This window comes from Mesocricetus auratus, unplaced genomic scaffold (assembly GCF_017639785.1).
Source record: "Mesocricetus auratus isolate SY011 unplaced genomic scaffold, BCM_Maur_2.0 Super-Scaffold_100013, whole genome shotgun sequence".
Lineage (NCBI taxonomy): Eukaryota > Metazoa > Chordata > Mammalia > Rodentia > Cricetidae > Mesocricetus > Mesocricetus auratus.
In genome coordinates, this window is record NW_024429196.1 from 74,524,158 (window position 1) to 74,540,037 (window position 15,880).

Below are 15,880 nucleotides of genomic sequence, written 5' to 3' on the forward strand. Positions count from 1 at the left end.
AACGCGGGTTCTAGTGCCTTCTGCCACCCCACTGGCGTATGATTCTATGTGAATCGCTTCTCTTTGTTGTTCTGAGAGATAGCCAAGGGATATCGGCTTAGTTTTGAATGTAAAATTAGAACATTGTACTGCGGCGCGGCCTCAGCACCTCCTAAATCTGTGTTCCTTTCTCTGAAGTTCTGAGGGGGCTCAACAGACCCGCACAGCCTCGCGGCTCCCACGCTGGCCACGGGAGCGGAATACGCACCGCAGGCCGAGCCCACTAACCGAAACTTCAGACCATGCCCCCTAGCCGGAAGGCCCGCCCACCCGAGCCCCCCATCCCCGCCTCGAGGCGCACGCCGCCGTCGCGGGAAGCGGTGCATTGTGGGGCTTGTAGTGTGGCGGGGTCGCGCGGGTGGGCGCGGCCACAGCACCATCTTCCGCGGCTGGCTGGTCGGCTTTGCGCGGGCCTGAGCGACTCTCCCTGGCCAGATGGCGCCGCGGCCGCTGGGCCCATTGGTGCTGGCTCTGGGTGGCGCCGCGGCCGTGCTGGGCTCGGTGCTGTTTATCCTCTGGAAAGCGTACTTTGGCCGCGGCCGGGAGCGGCGCTGGGACCGAGGCGAGGCCTGGTGGGGCGCGGAGACCGCCCGCTTCCCTCAGTGGGACGAATGGGAGGTGAGTGTGGAAAGCGGCCGAGGGCTGGGCGGCCTACGCTTGCTGGCAGCGCCGAGTGCTCGTGCGGGGGCCTGGACCACGCAAGACGGTCCTCGGGGTTCGGGAGCCCTGAGGGCGCCGCAGGAGCCAGCCTGGCACCTGCGCGGTGAGCGAGCGCAGTGGCACCGCCCCGGGGGATGCCGGGTAGATCCCTCAGGCCGGGGGCGGCTGACCCTGAGGTCTTGGGAATGGCTCGGGGTTACAGTCTGATCTGCGATAGGGAAGAGTGTGTCCGAGACCACTGGGAGCGAAAACAGAAAAGTGAGGGCTGTTTTTCAGTTCAGGACTCGAAAGGCAACTCCTGCCCTGCTACTCCAGGGATGCGTGCGTGGGCACCGCCGTGCCTTCGTTGTCCCTAGGAAAGGAAGGGTCAGGAGGGATTGCAGACCAGCCCTCATCTCTGTCCCGCAGCCCGAGGACGAGGAGGACGAGCCGGCATTGGAGGAACTGGAGCAGCGCGAAGTGCTAGTGCTGGGCTTAGACGGCTCTGGGAAAAGCACGTTCCTGCGCATGCTGTCTGGGAAGCCACCGCTGGAAGGCCACGTCCCCACCTGGGGCTTCAACTCCGTGCGGCTGCCCACCAAGAATTTCGAGGTGGACCTGTTAGAGAGTGAGCAAGGGACCCCGCCTCCCCATCATCACTGCTGGCGGGGCTTAGATTCTTTGGAGGAGTCTGTAAAATGTGTGTCTAAGCAGGGGAGGTTCCTTACCACGTTGCTTTCTCTCTCAGACACATGGAACTTGTTCTGTGCTTTGAAATGCTTGCTTTTTCTTCGTTCATGGCTGGCTCCTCCTCAGCCTCTCTTCAGCTCACATCTAGCTGACATTCGAAGACACGCCCCCACCCCCTATCCAAGACCAACCACAACCTCTAGCCACATTCCTGTGTTCTGCTGCCTTGCTTTCTGTGTCTTATCTGATTGCCTGGCCCGTTCTGGTAAGGGAGGGAGTTCTCAGAGCAGAGCTCCAGGCTCCTCGTTTCTGTATCCCCAGCACCCAGATCAGTGCTTGGCACCTGGTAAGCACTCAGTAAATCCTTGATGAGTGCCTGCTACGTGCCTAGGCATTGTGTTGAGGCTCTGGGGGATTTAGAGTGGACAGGTAATAGACGCAGAACCAGAATGGGCTGCAGGGGAACCAAGGGAAACTGAGCAGAGGGCAAAAAGGAACAGAAAGGCCGCCCCAGGTGCAGACACTATCTCTGTAGATAACCTTGCTTAGTGTGACCCTGCACAGTGTTTCCAAGGGAAGAGAAAGGGATAAGAAGAATGAATGGGAATGAGTCATCAGTACACTGGCAAGGCAAGGGAGTCTGACTTTTCCAGGCATCCCGACCCCAGACTTTTGATCGTAGTTGTCACTGATCAGGAAGGAAGCTAGAAACTGGTAAGAGGCAAGGCAGCTGCAGACAGACAGCTGATGCTACCACTTGTAGCATACCATGTGCCAGTCCCAGGAAGGGACTGTCACAGAGGGTACCTTTGGGTCTGCTGGGACCTCTGCTCAGTAAGAGGAGACCGGCTCGCAAAGGCAGCTCGTAAGAGGGCTGACTGGCTCTGGCCCATGTGCTTTCTTTGTCCCTGGGTAGTAGAACCTTGGGAGCTGGAAGTGGGGTGGAGCCAGGTCACAGGGAGCCCTGGGCTCTGACCTGGCCCTCGGCCTCTCTTCAGTTGGAGGCAGCCAGAATCTGCGCTTCTACTGGAAGGAATTTGTCAATGAGGTAGATGTGCTGGTGTTCATGGTGGACTCGTCTGATCGGCGACGGTTGCCCCGGGCTCGGCAGGAGCTGCAGAAACTGCTGGACAAGGACCCTGATCTGCCTGTTGTTATAGTGGCCAACAAGCAGGTGAGACACGGGAGGTAGGCTGAGGGGAGCATGGGAGGGCTAGAGCTTGAGCTCTGTGTCCAGAGAGTGCCTGAAATACTGTCTCTACCCCTTCGCCTGTCATCTTTCCCGTACTAACTGTGTCTTTTCTCTTGTCTGCCTCTTCTGTAACCAGGGGAGATGCAAGAAGTAGCTACTAATTGCTTTCTATATGCCAGGTGTAGTTTTGGAATGCTTTGGTTTTCTGGAGTTTTGAGACAGGATCTCGAGCACTTATGTGCACTATGCAGCCCAGACAAGAAGTGGGGTACATTAATAATGAGTGAGTGCACAGTATTGAGGCGCAGTGTGAACACCTGAGAGCCATCACCCCACTTCAGTCTGACTACTCCCATGAAAGGCCTGCAGTCTCTAAATGCCTGAAGTTATTAGAGATCTTCCTCAGAGTTTCTGTTGTTGAGCTGGAGTAGAACTCAGTAGTAAGTTGCTTGTTTAATATGCGTGAGGCCCTAGGTTCTGAACTCCCAACCCCAACAACTCCCCTGCAAAGAAAGATATGTCCTCTCAGGACCAGAGACAGACTTCATGTGCAATCCTCAACTACAGTGGACCGCCACTGTCAAGAGTGCCTTGAGCCGGGCGTTGGTGGCGCACGCCTTTAATCCCAGCACTTGGGAGGCAGAGGCAGGCGGATCTCTGTGAGTTCGAGGCCAGCCTGGTCTACAGAGTGAGTTCCAGGACAGCCTCCAAAGCCACAGAGAAACCCTGTCTCGAAAAACCAAAAAAAAAAAGAGTGCCTTGAGGCTTGCACCAGCGTTTCTCACTTGTCTCTTTGATCTCAGATTTGCCCTGCCTGTCAGGGAACACTTGATAAGTATTTATAAATACAGCCACCATTTGTCTACCTGGAACAGTTCCCATTTATGCCTGTTCTGATTTAACTTTTTTTTTTTTTTTTTTTTTTGAGACAGCCCTGGCTGTCCTGGAGCTCAATATGTAGACCAGGTTGGTCTCAAATCTATGGAGATCCACCTGCCTCTGTCTCCCAAGTGCTGGGATTAAAGACGTGCCACTAAGCCCAGCCCTAGTGCCACTATTAATGGTGTCTTGGAGCCTTTTGTTGTCTTTAAAAAAAGTTTTATAGCATTTTAGTTACTTTTCTGTTTCTATGAAGAGACACCATGATCAAGGTGACTTGAGTATATTGGTGGCTTGCTTACAGTCACTGTTGAAACCTTGAAGACTCCCACCACCATACTTCCTCCTACAAAGCCACAATCCCTAACCCATTTTAAACAGTTCTACTAACCTTGAGCCAAGCATTCAAATACATGAGCCTGAGAGAGTCATTTTCATTCAAACCACCACAGTAGGCAACAAGCGAGGGCCTGCCATGTACGAATTGCTTCAAGAATCTTGAGGCAGTGATAAAACTTGAAGGTATCATTGCCAACTACAGTATCTAGTAGCCTTTTCCCTCACCCCCATCCAAGCTAGATTGTCTGGAAGTTACCTCACTATATGATCTTACATAGTAGGTATAAGAAATGGGTACTGAGCCTGGTGTTGGTGGTGCACGCCTTTAATCCCAGCCCTCAGGAGGCATAGGCAGGGGTATCTCTGTGAGTTCGAGGCCAGCCTGGTCTACAGAGTGAGTTCCAGGACAGCCTCCAAAGCCACAGAGAAACCTTGTCTCGAAAAACCAAAAAAAAAAAAAAAAAAAAAAAAGAAAGAATTGGGTACTGGTGATACACGCTTTTAGTTCCCACACTCAGGAGGCAGAGGCAGGCAGATCATTGAGTTCAAGGCTAGCCTGGTCTACAGCGTGAGTTCCAGGACACTCAGAGCTATACAGAGAACCTGTCTCAAAAAAAGGAAAAAAAAAATGGAGTAGGGATTCCAAAAGGTTCAAAAGACAAGTTTGGTTATCAATATTAATTGGGAACCTAGCTCTGCCATCTATCACTGTTACTGGAGCTAAATGACTTCATTGAACCAACTTTGTCATCACTTACATGGGCTGAGAATCAGAGACTTGGAAGGCAGATGCCCATCGTGGTGCCTGACAGTAGGAAGGGCAGAAGAAATGTTTCTTACCACACTGGTGAGTGTTCCATGAAAAGAGGGTGCCACAAAGGAGAGTCAGGATGGAGGAGGACACGGTTTATTCAGTAAGATCTACAGGTACCTCCTGCCATGTAGGGTTCTGCTTTTCCCAGAGTACTAGCTGAACACTTATGTCCCTCATGGATGACAAGGGTGGGGTCACACTGCTAGCATTGTCTGACAGCCATGCTTGTGTTCCTTGCAGGACCTGAGTGGAGCCATGAGTATGGTGGAGCTGCAGCGGGAGCTGGGCTTGCTTGCTAGTCACAACCAGAGGGAGGTTTTCCTCCTGGGGGCCAGCATTGCCCCTGAAGGATCTAACTTCGAGGAACCTGGCACCGTGCGCATCTGGAAACTGCTCTTGGAGCTTCTCTCCTAACTGGGGCCACCCGCTTGCTGCCCAGCCTTGGAGGCCACAATTCTGCTTCCTCCTGCATCTTCATTGCCAGCCTAGGCCTTGGGCAGGAGCACTGTAGCAACACCTCCTTTGTCCGCTCAGGAGCATGGCCAGAATCATGTAGAAGCCTTCCTGATGAGCGGACTTGGGGCAGGTGTCAGGCAGAGGAGATGGTGACTGCTTCACATAGTGTAGCTCCAGCTCCGCTCGCCTTTCCACACAGGTAATGCTCAGCGGGCTTAGTGCTCCTTCCCCGCAGGCCCTACTGGCTGACCAACCAGTGTGGGTGTCATAGGTACTCCTGAGCCCCCCTTTTCACTGTTCCCTCCTGGTGACATCAGACACTGTCCATGTGGGAAGGTTCTGGGTGGAGCACAGTAAATCCTTGCTCCCAGGCCCTCATCACCCTCTAGCCCCTGCTTTGTCTGTGGCCTTGTGTTTCTGCCTTTCTGGCCCCACGGCCATCATTTTTAAAAGGAGGTGATTTCCTAGGTTTTTTTCTAAATGCCAGTCCTGGCAATGCCAAATAAGGACCAACTTGAAGACTTTAGCAGAGAATACTCTGAACACCTCCCTGCTGTTAAGGCCTGGCCTGCCAGCCTTTATTGACCACAAAGTGCAGTTCACCACACAGGGTGAAGGAGATGACCTGATGCTTTTGTACTAACTTTGCCAATGCCCATGTTTACACAAGTGTAGAGAAAGAAGGAACCTGAGTACTGGAACGAGACTGGATTGGGGGGGGGAGGGGGCATCTTATTTATTTATTTATCAAAGGAATAGGCCAAAGTTCAAGGTTGTGTTTATAGGTGCTGTAATCAAAACCCTAGATTGTCACAGAAAACTTGAAGCTTTGAGAATTGTCTGGAATCATGATGGACACTGAGGTAACCTACAGGTATCAATGGAGACAGAACTATAGCTCCCTCTCCCCGCCCCAGCCTTGAGACCATAACTGGAGACAAGCACTTCAAGGGAACTTAGTACATTGATTCTACTATACGGCCCAGGACATAGGACAGGACTAGTAGAAGAGCCATCAGTGTGGCTTTGGGTACATCATCCAGCCTTCTGGGATCATTTATTTGCCAGAAAACAACGAAATTCTGTGTTCTCTGCAATGAACATTCCGTGACTGTGGCAATCAATGCAAAAACGGTCTTTGTGCTGACACTGATGCAAGCAAAGAAACTTTGGTCTGCCAAGGCTGCTGAATGAGAGAACACCTACGGACTGCTTTTCTTTAAGGCTTTACTCCCTCCCCCCTTTTTTTGAGACAAGCTGTTACTCTAGCCCAGGCTGGCCTTGAGTTCATGGAAGTCGTCCTTCCTCAACCTCCCATGTGCTGATTTCAGGAAGCATTGAGCCATCATGCCTGGCTTTGTTTGCATTTTGAGAATACGTTGTTTACCAATTGCCCAACATATAGCCTGGGAAGTGGAAAGCTTACAAGTTGAAGTGAGCAGAGTTATCAGAAGAGGGACCCACTGTGCCCTTAGACTCCTGCCCATAAGAATGGAATTATCACAAGACAAATCAGTCTCACTAGAAGTGATTTTTCTGCTTTTGTATTAAATATTTAAGGAATGACTTGGATTTTAGAGTATTTGCAGTTTTGTTGGCTACTTCTCATCTTGCCATTAGGAAGTTTGTATCATTGTTCTCAGGATTCCACCTTATTCTCCAGTGCTTAAAGCTTACCTTGGAACCAGACTTGTTGAGAAGAACCCTTTTTTATGGTTTAAAGTCCCTTGTCTAATGAGTATCATTGTGTATAACTGTCATAGTCCCCCAGGTGGAGGGATGAATTTCAGAATAAAGAGTTTCACTGTGTCTACTGAAGCAGCTTTACCAGAGGCCAGGCCTAGTGGTCTGTGATCCTAGCTACCTGGGAGAAGGCACAGTTGAGGTCTGCCTGGTTTACAGAGTGAGTTCGAGGACTGTCTGGACAATTAATTAGGTGAGACCTTGACTCAGTAAAAAGCCAGGCAGGCTTGTGAGGTGACTCAGCAGGCAGCTTGCCACGAAAGCCTGGTGATCTGAGTTTGGTGGAGTGCTTGCCCAGCATGTGCTAGGTTCAAATCCCAAGCACTAGGAAAAAAGCAACAAACCCAGTAACCACTTTCTGGGCACTCTGCACTTAATTGTCTGGGAGGAACTGCCAACATTACAAGCTGGCTTTGGACTGTCTATGGCATCACCTGTCATGGGTCCAGACCTCAGACCAAATTGAGGCTGAGCAGACACTTTTACCTCCCAGCCTCAGAGGGCAGTCCTTTCTAGTTGCTATACCTGGAAGATGAGCATCAGAGGGCCAGGGGTAGAGTTCCTCAATGTGTGGAAAGTGTCTTTCTGTCCACTACATGTGCCCAGATGCATAGGGCCACCAAGGACAACTGTGTGAGCTGGACTGTCAGCAGGTTCTGAGGCACACAATGCCAAAATGGGTATGTCTAGTGAATCTTCATCCTGAGGGAGGAGTGTGCCTTGTGTTTATAGGTCCTGTCAGGGCAGCTCTGGAAAGTGAGTTATCAGACAGCAAGTTCCAGTCCTTAACCCCCTTGACCTTCGAGACAGTGACCTAACACTTTCTAACTCCTGGAAAGGGATCTACTGGATAGTACCAGAGTGAGGGGAACAGAAACCAGCTCAGAAGTCTTCTGCCAACTGGGCATAATGGCGCACACCATTAAAGGCAACACTAGGGAGGCAGAGGCCGATGGATCCCTATGAGCTGGATGCCAGCCTGGTCTATATAGAGTTTCAAGACAGCCAAAGCTAAAAAACACTTCTCCCTCCACACTCAGGGCCAGAAGGCCACACGCATGTCCTGAGTACATGCCTTGGGCAGACACTAGAGCCCAGGCAGAGTCCTTGCGAGCAGCTCAGTTTGGCAAGGGGCATCAGGCAAGGTTAAGGGCAACATGAGTGAGAGTGCAGCTCACACCGCTTGCACAGTGGCCTCGTCTTCAGTTAAAAGGACACAGAAAACTTACATGCTCGAGGGCTGGAGAGATGGCTCAGAGGTTAAGAGCACTGACTGCTCTTCCAGAGGTCTTGAGTTCAATTCCCAGCAACCACATGGTACCTCAAAGCCATCTATAATGATATCTGATGCCGTCTTCTGGCATGCAGATCACTCATACATAAAATATAAATATAACTTTTAAAATGTACATTTTTAACAGGGCGTTGGTGGCACACGCCTTTAATCCTAACTCTTGGGAGGCAGAGGCAGGCGGATCTCTGTGAGTTCAAGGTAAGCCTGGTCTACAGAGTGAGTTCCAGGACAACCTCCAAAACAATACAAAGAAACCCTGTCTCGAAAACACAAAAAGTACATCTTTCCAAATGACACAGGCAATGTATAAAGACGTGCTTTTCAAGTATACTGGAGACTATAGGTGCTCCCAAGAGGAATTTCTGGCAATTCAAGAGGCTTTTACATGATTCATAGTTGGGGACAGTTAGGTCTTAAAATGCCCACCTCACCCCTTGCCTATGATCCTGTTGCAAAACAGACATCACCTTTTCATGCTAATGCACGCAGCAGGCCTTGCCCCAGACATGGCCACATCATGGAGCACAGTGGGCGACACACAGTGGAGCAGTACCTAGTGGTCTGCCAGTCTCAGAGGGCAGTTTTAGGTCCCTGATGTTTTGTCTTTTGCGTTTTTGTGGTGTTTTTCAAGACAGGGTTTCTCTGTATTGTTTTGGAGGCTGTCCTGGAACTCACTCTGTAGACCAGGCTGGCTTCGAACTCAGAGATCCACCTGCCTCTGCCTCCCGAGTGCTGGGATTAAAGGCGTACGCCACCAACGCCCAGCTCCCTGATGTTTTCTTTACGCCATGGCCAACAAAAGTAATCAAAAGTGAGCAAATAGGGCCTGAGTCCTTACCCTCCCACAGGCAGCCCAGGCTTCCTGGCAAGGTTCCGGAGGAAACCGAGGCTGAGAGCACTCGAGGAAGAAGGTGGTACCTACAAATGCCCATGACTGCAGTACTTGTCAAGCTTGATGATCCGTCTGCCCTAATAAAGTTAGTTTTCCCTGGGAAAGAGCTTAGCTGGGCATAGTAAACACAAAACCCTTACACAACTGGTGGCACATGACTTTAATCCCAGTCAGGGCTACAGAGAAACCCTGTCTCAAAATAGCAGAAACCCCATTACACAGGTAAAATGCTCTTTACATGTACAGATCACAATCAAAGCATCACCTCTGGACACTGAGCAGCAAGCCCTGGCCTTTCTGAGCCCAAGAGAGCATAAGCCATGGCCCCTAAAGAGTTCCTTCTCCAGCTAGGTGTAGGGGCACAACTTTCCCCTTAATCCCAGCACTAGGAGCAAATGCAGGTTGATCTCTGGGTTTGAGGCCAGCCCAGCCTACAAAGTTGAGTTCCAGGTCATCTACAGCTATTAGAAAGACCCTCTTTCTCTCAAAAAGAAAAAAAGAAAAAAGAAAAAAAGTTTCTTCTCACGAGTGTATATATGTGTGTGTGTATATAAAGCCTGATTCTATAGGACTTTGCCAGCATCGTCTGAAACAATATACTCCTTGCCATAAAACCTGGCTTTGGTTTCTTTGGTCCAGTAGACCTAAGTATGGGGGTGCCCACCACTCAGTCAACCTCCATCTTCTTATTTTGCAAAGAATCGATGAAGGTTTGCCACTCTGTTGGATAAAAGCGCTTATAAACATTGATCTTATTCCGAATCTGCTTTGGTGTATCTTGATAGTAATTCTTCTCATCCCGGGCCATAGCCTATATTACGAAAGAAAGACAACATGAAGAAAGTCAAATCTAAATCCTAGCTTTGCCTAAATTAAGCATGCCACTTCCTACCCTGGAGGTCCAGATTTCCCACCTCAGAAGTCATTAGAGGGCTGGAGAGCTGGTTCAGAGATTACGAGCACTGGCTGTTCTTAGAGGACCCAGCATGGCTCACAACTCCAGTCCTAAGGTGTCTGATGCCCTCTTCTGACCTCAGGCACCAGACACACACGTGATGTACATACATACATGCAGGCACTACACACAAAATAATAAAGGAAAAAAAAAAGAAGGGAGACAGGCAGACGGATCTCTGAGTTTGAGGTCAGCCTGGTCTACAGAGTGAGTTCCAGACAGAAAGGGCTACAACCAAACAAAAAATGTGTGCCAGCAGATCTTTATAAAAAGCCAGGGAAATACCTAACACTGCCTTTGTACAGGAGGCTGGAATTCAATGAGGTGAATTTGCAAAATGAAGCAACAGTTAACATTAAAGAAATCAACAGGGAAACCGCTTGCAGGATAAAGCACTTGCTACAGTGTCTTGGTTATGGTTTCTGTGGCTGTAACAAAACATCATGACCAAAAGCAACTTAGGAAGGAAAGAGTTCACTTGGCTCATATATCCTGAGTCATGGTCCTTGGAAGCAGGAACTGATGCTTTCCTGTAGAACCCAGGGCCACAGTGGGCTGGGCCCTCCCCCATCCCAATCACTAACAAAATTCGAGCTGGGCATGGTGGCACATTACCTTAAGCCTAGCACTTGGGAGTCAGTGGCAGGTAGATCTCTGTGAGTTCAAGGCCAGTCTGGTCTGTTCCAGGACAGCTAGAGCTACACAGAAAAACCCTGTCTCGAAAAACCGAAGGGGAAAAAAAAAGAAGAAAATGCCCCATCCTGGTGCCTGGTGTGGTGGCACATGGCTTTAATCCCAGCACTCAGGAGACAGAAGCAGGTGGAGCTCTGTGAGTTCAAGGCTAGCCTAGTCTACATAGCAAGTTTTAGGACAGCCAGGGCTACACAGAGAAACCCTGCCTAAAACAAACAAACAAACAAACAAAAAAAAAAAAACAAGGAGAGAGAGAGAGAGAGAGAGATGCCCTAAAGGCTTGCCTACAGCCTAATCATATGGAGACATTTTCTCAATTGAGGCTCCCTCTCCAATGACTCCAGCTAGCCAGCACATTATATAAGCCTGATGTTCTGAGTTCACTCCCCAGAACCTATATAAGAAGTTAAATGCAGCGGTGTGCATCTTTAATCCCAGTACGTTCTTAGTGTGATGGGAGGCTAACAGAGAAGAACCCACTACAAGACCAGCTAAACTGGGTTACGGAGCACAGCAGCAAAAAAGGAAACCTGCCTCAATAAGGCGGATGTCAAGAATTACCCTGAAAACTGTCTCTTCTCTCTCTCCTTCCCCCCACCTCTCCCTCCCTCCCTCCCTCCCTCCCTCCCTCACACACACACACACACACACACACACACACACACACACACACACACACACACATACACACTTCAAAGAAAGCCCAAAGGGCTGGAGAGATAGCTCAGCAGTTAGAGTTCTCATTCACATGGCATCTCATGTTTATAACTGTAGTTACCACCACCACCCCTTCCCAGGAATACACATACAGGCAGGGAAAGCAATTATGAACTTAAGAATCTTGAAACAATGGGATGCTTTCTTAGACCTCTTTCATTCTATTCAGTCGAAGATCAGGCTGAAACAGTGCAGTGTATTTTCCCAATAAGCCCAAGTGGCTCCTCACAGTAGGCCTCACCTTATAGTCCTCCCCATGATTCTCCACCATGTAATGAACATATTCAATGAGGTCCCGAGATAAGGTATTTCCTTTCTTCTCTGGGAGGCTGGCCTCTGCTTCCAGGTCTGGAGTAAAAGAAGCCAGAAATGGAATAAGGCATCACCTTCTGCATTATTTGAGCTGCCCAAACACCCCTCCATCCAATCCCATGACACAAGAATTCTTGTACTAACAGCACATCCCCATATTCAAAGTCAGAACTCTCTTTTTCAGGTTCTAGAATCCCAAAGTCTGCCTCCCTGAAAAGCAATTCTCAAGCTGTGGTTTAAAGTGAAACACACTAAGCTTACCAGGCTTAATCACTACCAGCCCCAGGGCAGAAAGATGCAAAGCTGGGCTCCCTTTGAGCTCCACTACCACCAGAACAGCTCTTCTTGGGTACTATTGCAGTATTTGACATGGGAAGGTCTGAATTGCTCAACATTAGAGCTGCAGGGCTAGACCCAGATTCTTACTGCTCCATATGAAGGGGGCTATATAACAAGACTCTGTCCAAACAAACAAAACCCACAAATAAAAGCCAGACACACTGTCAGCAGACAGTAGCAAAGCATGCTTTCCCAGCAAGAACAAGACCATGAAATCAATCTCATCTTAGCCAGGTAAGAAAAGCTAGGTAAATGGGGCAAAATATAGAAATGATGTAGTCAACTCAGATCCAAGTGTGAGGCACTAAAATCTCTTACAGTGAAAATTGTCTACGACCTGGTTGTCAAAGGCAGCCTCAGCTTTGCAAAACCAAAGTTCAGGAGAGCTGGTATACAGCAGTATGAATATATTCAACATGACTGAACTGTACATTTTATTTGTTTGGTTTTTGAAGACAGGGTTTCCTGTGTAGCTCTGGCTGTCCTGGAACTCACTCTGTAAATCAGGCTGGCTTCAAACTCAGAGATCTGCCTGCTTCTGCCTCCCAAGTACAGGGATTTAAAGCATTCATCACCACTGCCTGGCTGAACTGCACATTTTTAAAAGGCCAAGAAGGTAAGTTATATGTAAATTTTTAGCTACAGTTTATAAAAACTTAAAAAAATTCTTACAGGACATAATGGCATACACCTTTAATTCCAGAACTTAGGAAACAGAGGCAGGTGGATCCCTGTGAGTTCAAGGCCAGCCAGAGTAACACAGACACTGTCTAGAGAAAAAAACCAAAAAAAAATTATATGACTACAGTAAGTATATGTATTTTTGTATATACAATCAGCTGTAATAATTCTTTCCCCCCACACTGAACTCTGTAAATTTTTTAATGAACTATTTTTTTTAAGATTTATTATTTATATATGTGTTTTATCTGCATGTATGCCTGCAGGCCAGAAGAGGCCACCAGATCTTATTATAGAAGGTTATGAACCACCATATAGTTGTTGGGAATTGAACTCAGGACCTCTGGAAGAGCAGTCAGTGCTCTTAACCTCTAAGCCATCTCTCCAGCCCCTAAATTGTAAGATAAGCTAAAGACAGGACTCAAGTAATTTCGTATCAAACAGGTGTCTATGTGCCTGATAGTAGTGGTTCACACCTTTAATCCTGGCACTCGAGAAAACAACAACAACAAAAAGAAAAGAAAAGCAAAAAACACCGAATGAAGGTGTAACTTTAGCATTCATGAGGCCCTGGGTTCAATTCCCAGCTCACAAATACAGAAATAACAATAAACCTACAGTAGGCTAGGAAAGGGTAGGTGAGAATTCCAGAATATTCTCTTCCTTTCCTGAAAGTCACTGGAAAGATTAATGACAGCAGAATCTCTACAAAGCAGTTCACCTTTAAGTACATGAGAAACTGGAATAAACCTGAGACTTAATGCTCTTTTTCACCCTTGCAGACACCTGATTTTATCTTCTGTGAATGTCTCTGTCTTACCTTAGTTCATACATTTAAATCTCATCAATTTTAGCCGGAAATTGTTTCAGCTATGACACAGTACTACTTCTGAGCCTTAGATCAGATTGCTTCTCCTCTGAATCTTGGTCTCTCCCGCTGTAGTGAAGAGACTGGGTGCCTTTCCTGCCTTGTCAGGGCAGGCTGGTGGCCTAGAGCTCAGCCCACACTCACCATTCAGCACATAGGGCTTCCGCACAAGGTCCTTGGGTCTCCCCTCCGTGTCTACCTCCATGGCCTTTACCTGTAAAGAAAGAACGAAGCCTATGAGACCAGCAGACAAGCTCCTTTGATCACAGATATTACACCCATATTATGTTTTTCAACAAGCAATTCATCTTCTTGTGACTACCTACACCTCTCCTAATCTGCTGTGTGGTAACACAGTGAAACACTGTACATGAAAAGTGATGTCAGATATCTTCTCCATGTCAGTTACCTAACAGTGCTTAGTTAGAGCGTTACATTAAAAAAAAAAAATGTTGCTGGGCGATGGTGCACACCTGTAATCCCAGCAGTGCTCAGGAGTCAGAAGCAGGTGGATCTCTGTGAGTTCAAGGTCAGCCTGGTCTACAGAGCAAGTTCCAGGACAGTCAGAACTGTTACACAGAGAAACCTTGTCTCAAAAAACCAAAAACACCTTCATTCCTTGCATGAAGGAATAGAGAGAGAAACTTGCCTAGAGTCAACGGGCAAATTCACCCAGCAAGCCCATTTGTTGGGTTAATTAACCTGTCACATCTTACACTTCCTGGGAATTTAGTAGAGAACAAAACACAAGATATGCTAAGGGATTAAGAGGCACATTCAATATACAGATGTGCAAACAAATAATATGCCATCATGTACTTAAAATTGCTATGAATTGCCGGGCGTTGGTGGCACACGCCTTTAATCCCAGTACTCGGGAGGCAGAGGCAGGTGGATCTCTGTGAGTTCGAGGCCAGCCTGGTCTACAGAGGGAGTTCCAGGACAGGCTCCAAAACAATACAGAGAAACCCTGTCTCGAAAAACCTAAATAAATAAATAAATAAATAAATTGCTATGAATTAAAATAAAGCAGGAGGGGCTAGAGAGATGGCTCAGTGGTTAAGAGCACTGGCTGCTCTTCCAGGGGTCCTGAGTTCAATTCCCAGCAACCACATGGTGGCTCACAACCATCCACAATTCAATCTGGTGTCCTCTTCTGGCAGAATACTGTATATGTAATAAATAAAACCTTTAAAAAAATAAATAAAATAAAATAAAGCAGGAAACAGGTTAGTGGGTGATGTGGGGTGCTACTTTTGAAAGGTTCAAAGGGTGGTCCATATAGAATTGCTGGGAAGTAACTAGATGTCTCAGGTTAAGCATAACCAAAGGAAGTTTAGGAAGCAAAGATCTCAGGGTCTGGACAGTTAAGGACAGAAAAAAAGATACATTCTGGAAATTCCCCTGAGCTCCAAAACAGGCCCGAGAAGAAATGTTTTTGGTTTTTTGTTTGTTTGTTTGTTTTTTCGAGACAGGGTTTCTCTGTATTGTTTCGGAGGCTATCCGTCCAGCCCGGCCTCGAACTCACAGAGATCCGCCTGCCTCTGCCTCCCGAGTGCTGGGATTAAAGGCGTGCGCCACCAACGCCCGGCCAGAGAAGAAATGTTAAGTGGAGGAGGAACGACACCACAAACCAAGTCCATGTGTGTGTTGACGGGGAGTGTGAGTCGTTAGGGGGCTTTGACCAGAATTGGTGCAAGCAAAATGACTTTGTGGAAGATACGGGAAGGCTTCTGAAACTCAGCTCAATGAAGGAAGGTGGTAGAGAAGGAAAATAAGGGATGGCTAGGCTGGAGATGAGCCAAGTGCCTGAAACTTGCTTCATCAGTACCTTCCTCTTACGGAGGGGAACCGCCTTGTTGGGGTCCACGGCCAACCCCATCTCCGCCAGGTTCTGCCGCACGGATTTGGTGTGGTCCCAGGCATGTCGGATGTGGGAGCTAACCGCAAAGAAAGAGAGATCGAGATTCTGTCACCTCGCCGCCGACCCCAGCCGAGGCCCCCTGCCTCCTAACTGGCCCCTCACCACTCGATCCGTGGCGCAGCCTTCCGACGAGCATTCCGGTTCAGACGCTTTCGGTTGACATTGTAACCGAACTTCTGCCTCCGAGTCTTTCCCTTGGCCTTGGGCATCGCGTAGACTGCCGCACCAGCAGCTCAAACTCGGAAGCAGCAGCTCAAACTCCGGATCACACTCTCAGCACCGCGTGTTAACGGGCTCGGTGACCCAGCGCGCGCAGGGATTCTCGGGAAATGTAGTCTTCTTAGTAGCGCCACCACACTGACTTAATACAACTCCCAGAATGCAACTGGCAATGACGCCTGCGTACTACCCTCA

At 48.5% G+C, this 15,880-nt stretch overlaps 2 protein-coding genes across 2 annotated transcripts; one reads left to right on the forward strand and one right to left on the reverse strand.

The window, feature by feature from the left end:
• The first annotated feature begins 381 nt into the window (after positions 1-381).
• Arl10 (ADP ribosylation factor like GTPase 10) lies at positions 382-6,857 on the forward strand. The gene is made up of 4 exons (XM_005078337.4): positions 382-657; positions 1,108-1,306; positions 2,367-2,542; positions 4,833-6,857. Exons 1-4 carry the CDS (start codon positions 475-477, stop codon positions 5,004-5,006), a joined length of 732 nt encoding a protein of 243 aa, XP_005078394.1. The 5' UTR covers positions 382-474; the 3' UTR covers positions 5,007-6,857.
• A 2,265-nt stretch (positions 6,858-9,122) lies between these two features.
• On the reverse strand, positions 9,123-15,792 carry Nop16 (NOP16 nucleolar protein). The gene is made up of 5 exons (XM_040756000.1): positions 15,569-15,792; positions 15,374-15,482; positions 13,687-13,756; positions 11,584-11,690; positions 9,123-9,788 (listed from the first exon to the last, which is right to left on the reverse strand). Exons 1-5 carry the CDS (start codon positions 15,673-15,675, stop codon positions 9,645-9,647), a joined length of 537 nt encoding a protein of 178 aa, XP_040611934.1. The 5' UTR covers positions 15,676-15,792; the 3' UTR covers positions 9,123-9,644.
• Between the last annotated feature and the right edge of the window lie 88 nt (positions 15,793-15,880).

What these genes read in the sequence shown, in the direction of transcription:
- Arl10 (XM_005078337.4), top strand. Translation starts at nt 475, where the DNA reads ATGGCGCCGCGGCCGCTGGGCCCATTGGTGCTGGCTCTGGGTGGCGCC. An exon ending in CTCAGTGGGACGAATGGGAG is followed by an intron (nt 658 to 1,107) that starts GTGAGTGTGGAA and finishes TCTGTCCCGCAG; the next exon opens with CCCGAGGACGAGGAGGACGA. An exon ending in TTATAGTGGCCAACAAGCAG is followed by an intron (nt 2,543 to 4,832) that starts GTGAGACACGGG and finishes TGTTCCTTGCAG; the next exon opens with GACCTGAGTGGAGCCATGAG.
- Nop16 (XM_040756000.1), bottom strand. Translation starts at nt 15,675, where the DNA reads ATGCCCAAGGCCAAGGGAAAGACTCGGAGGCAGAAGTTCGGTTACAAT. An exon ending in GAAGCCCTATGTGCTGAATG is followed by an intron (nt 11,691 to 13,686) that starts GTGAGTGTGGGC and finishes CTTTTACTCCAG; the next exon opens with ACCTGGAAGCAGAGGCCAGC. An exon ending in ATCATGGGGAGGACTATAAG is followed by an intron (nt 9,789 to 11,583) that starts GTGAGGCCTACT and finishes TTCGTAATATAG; the next exon opens with GCTATGGCCCGGGATGAGAA.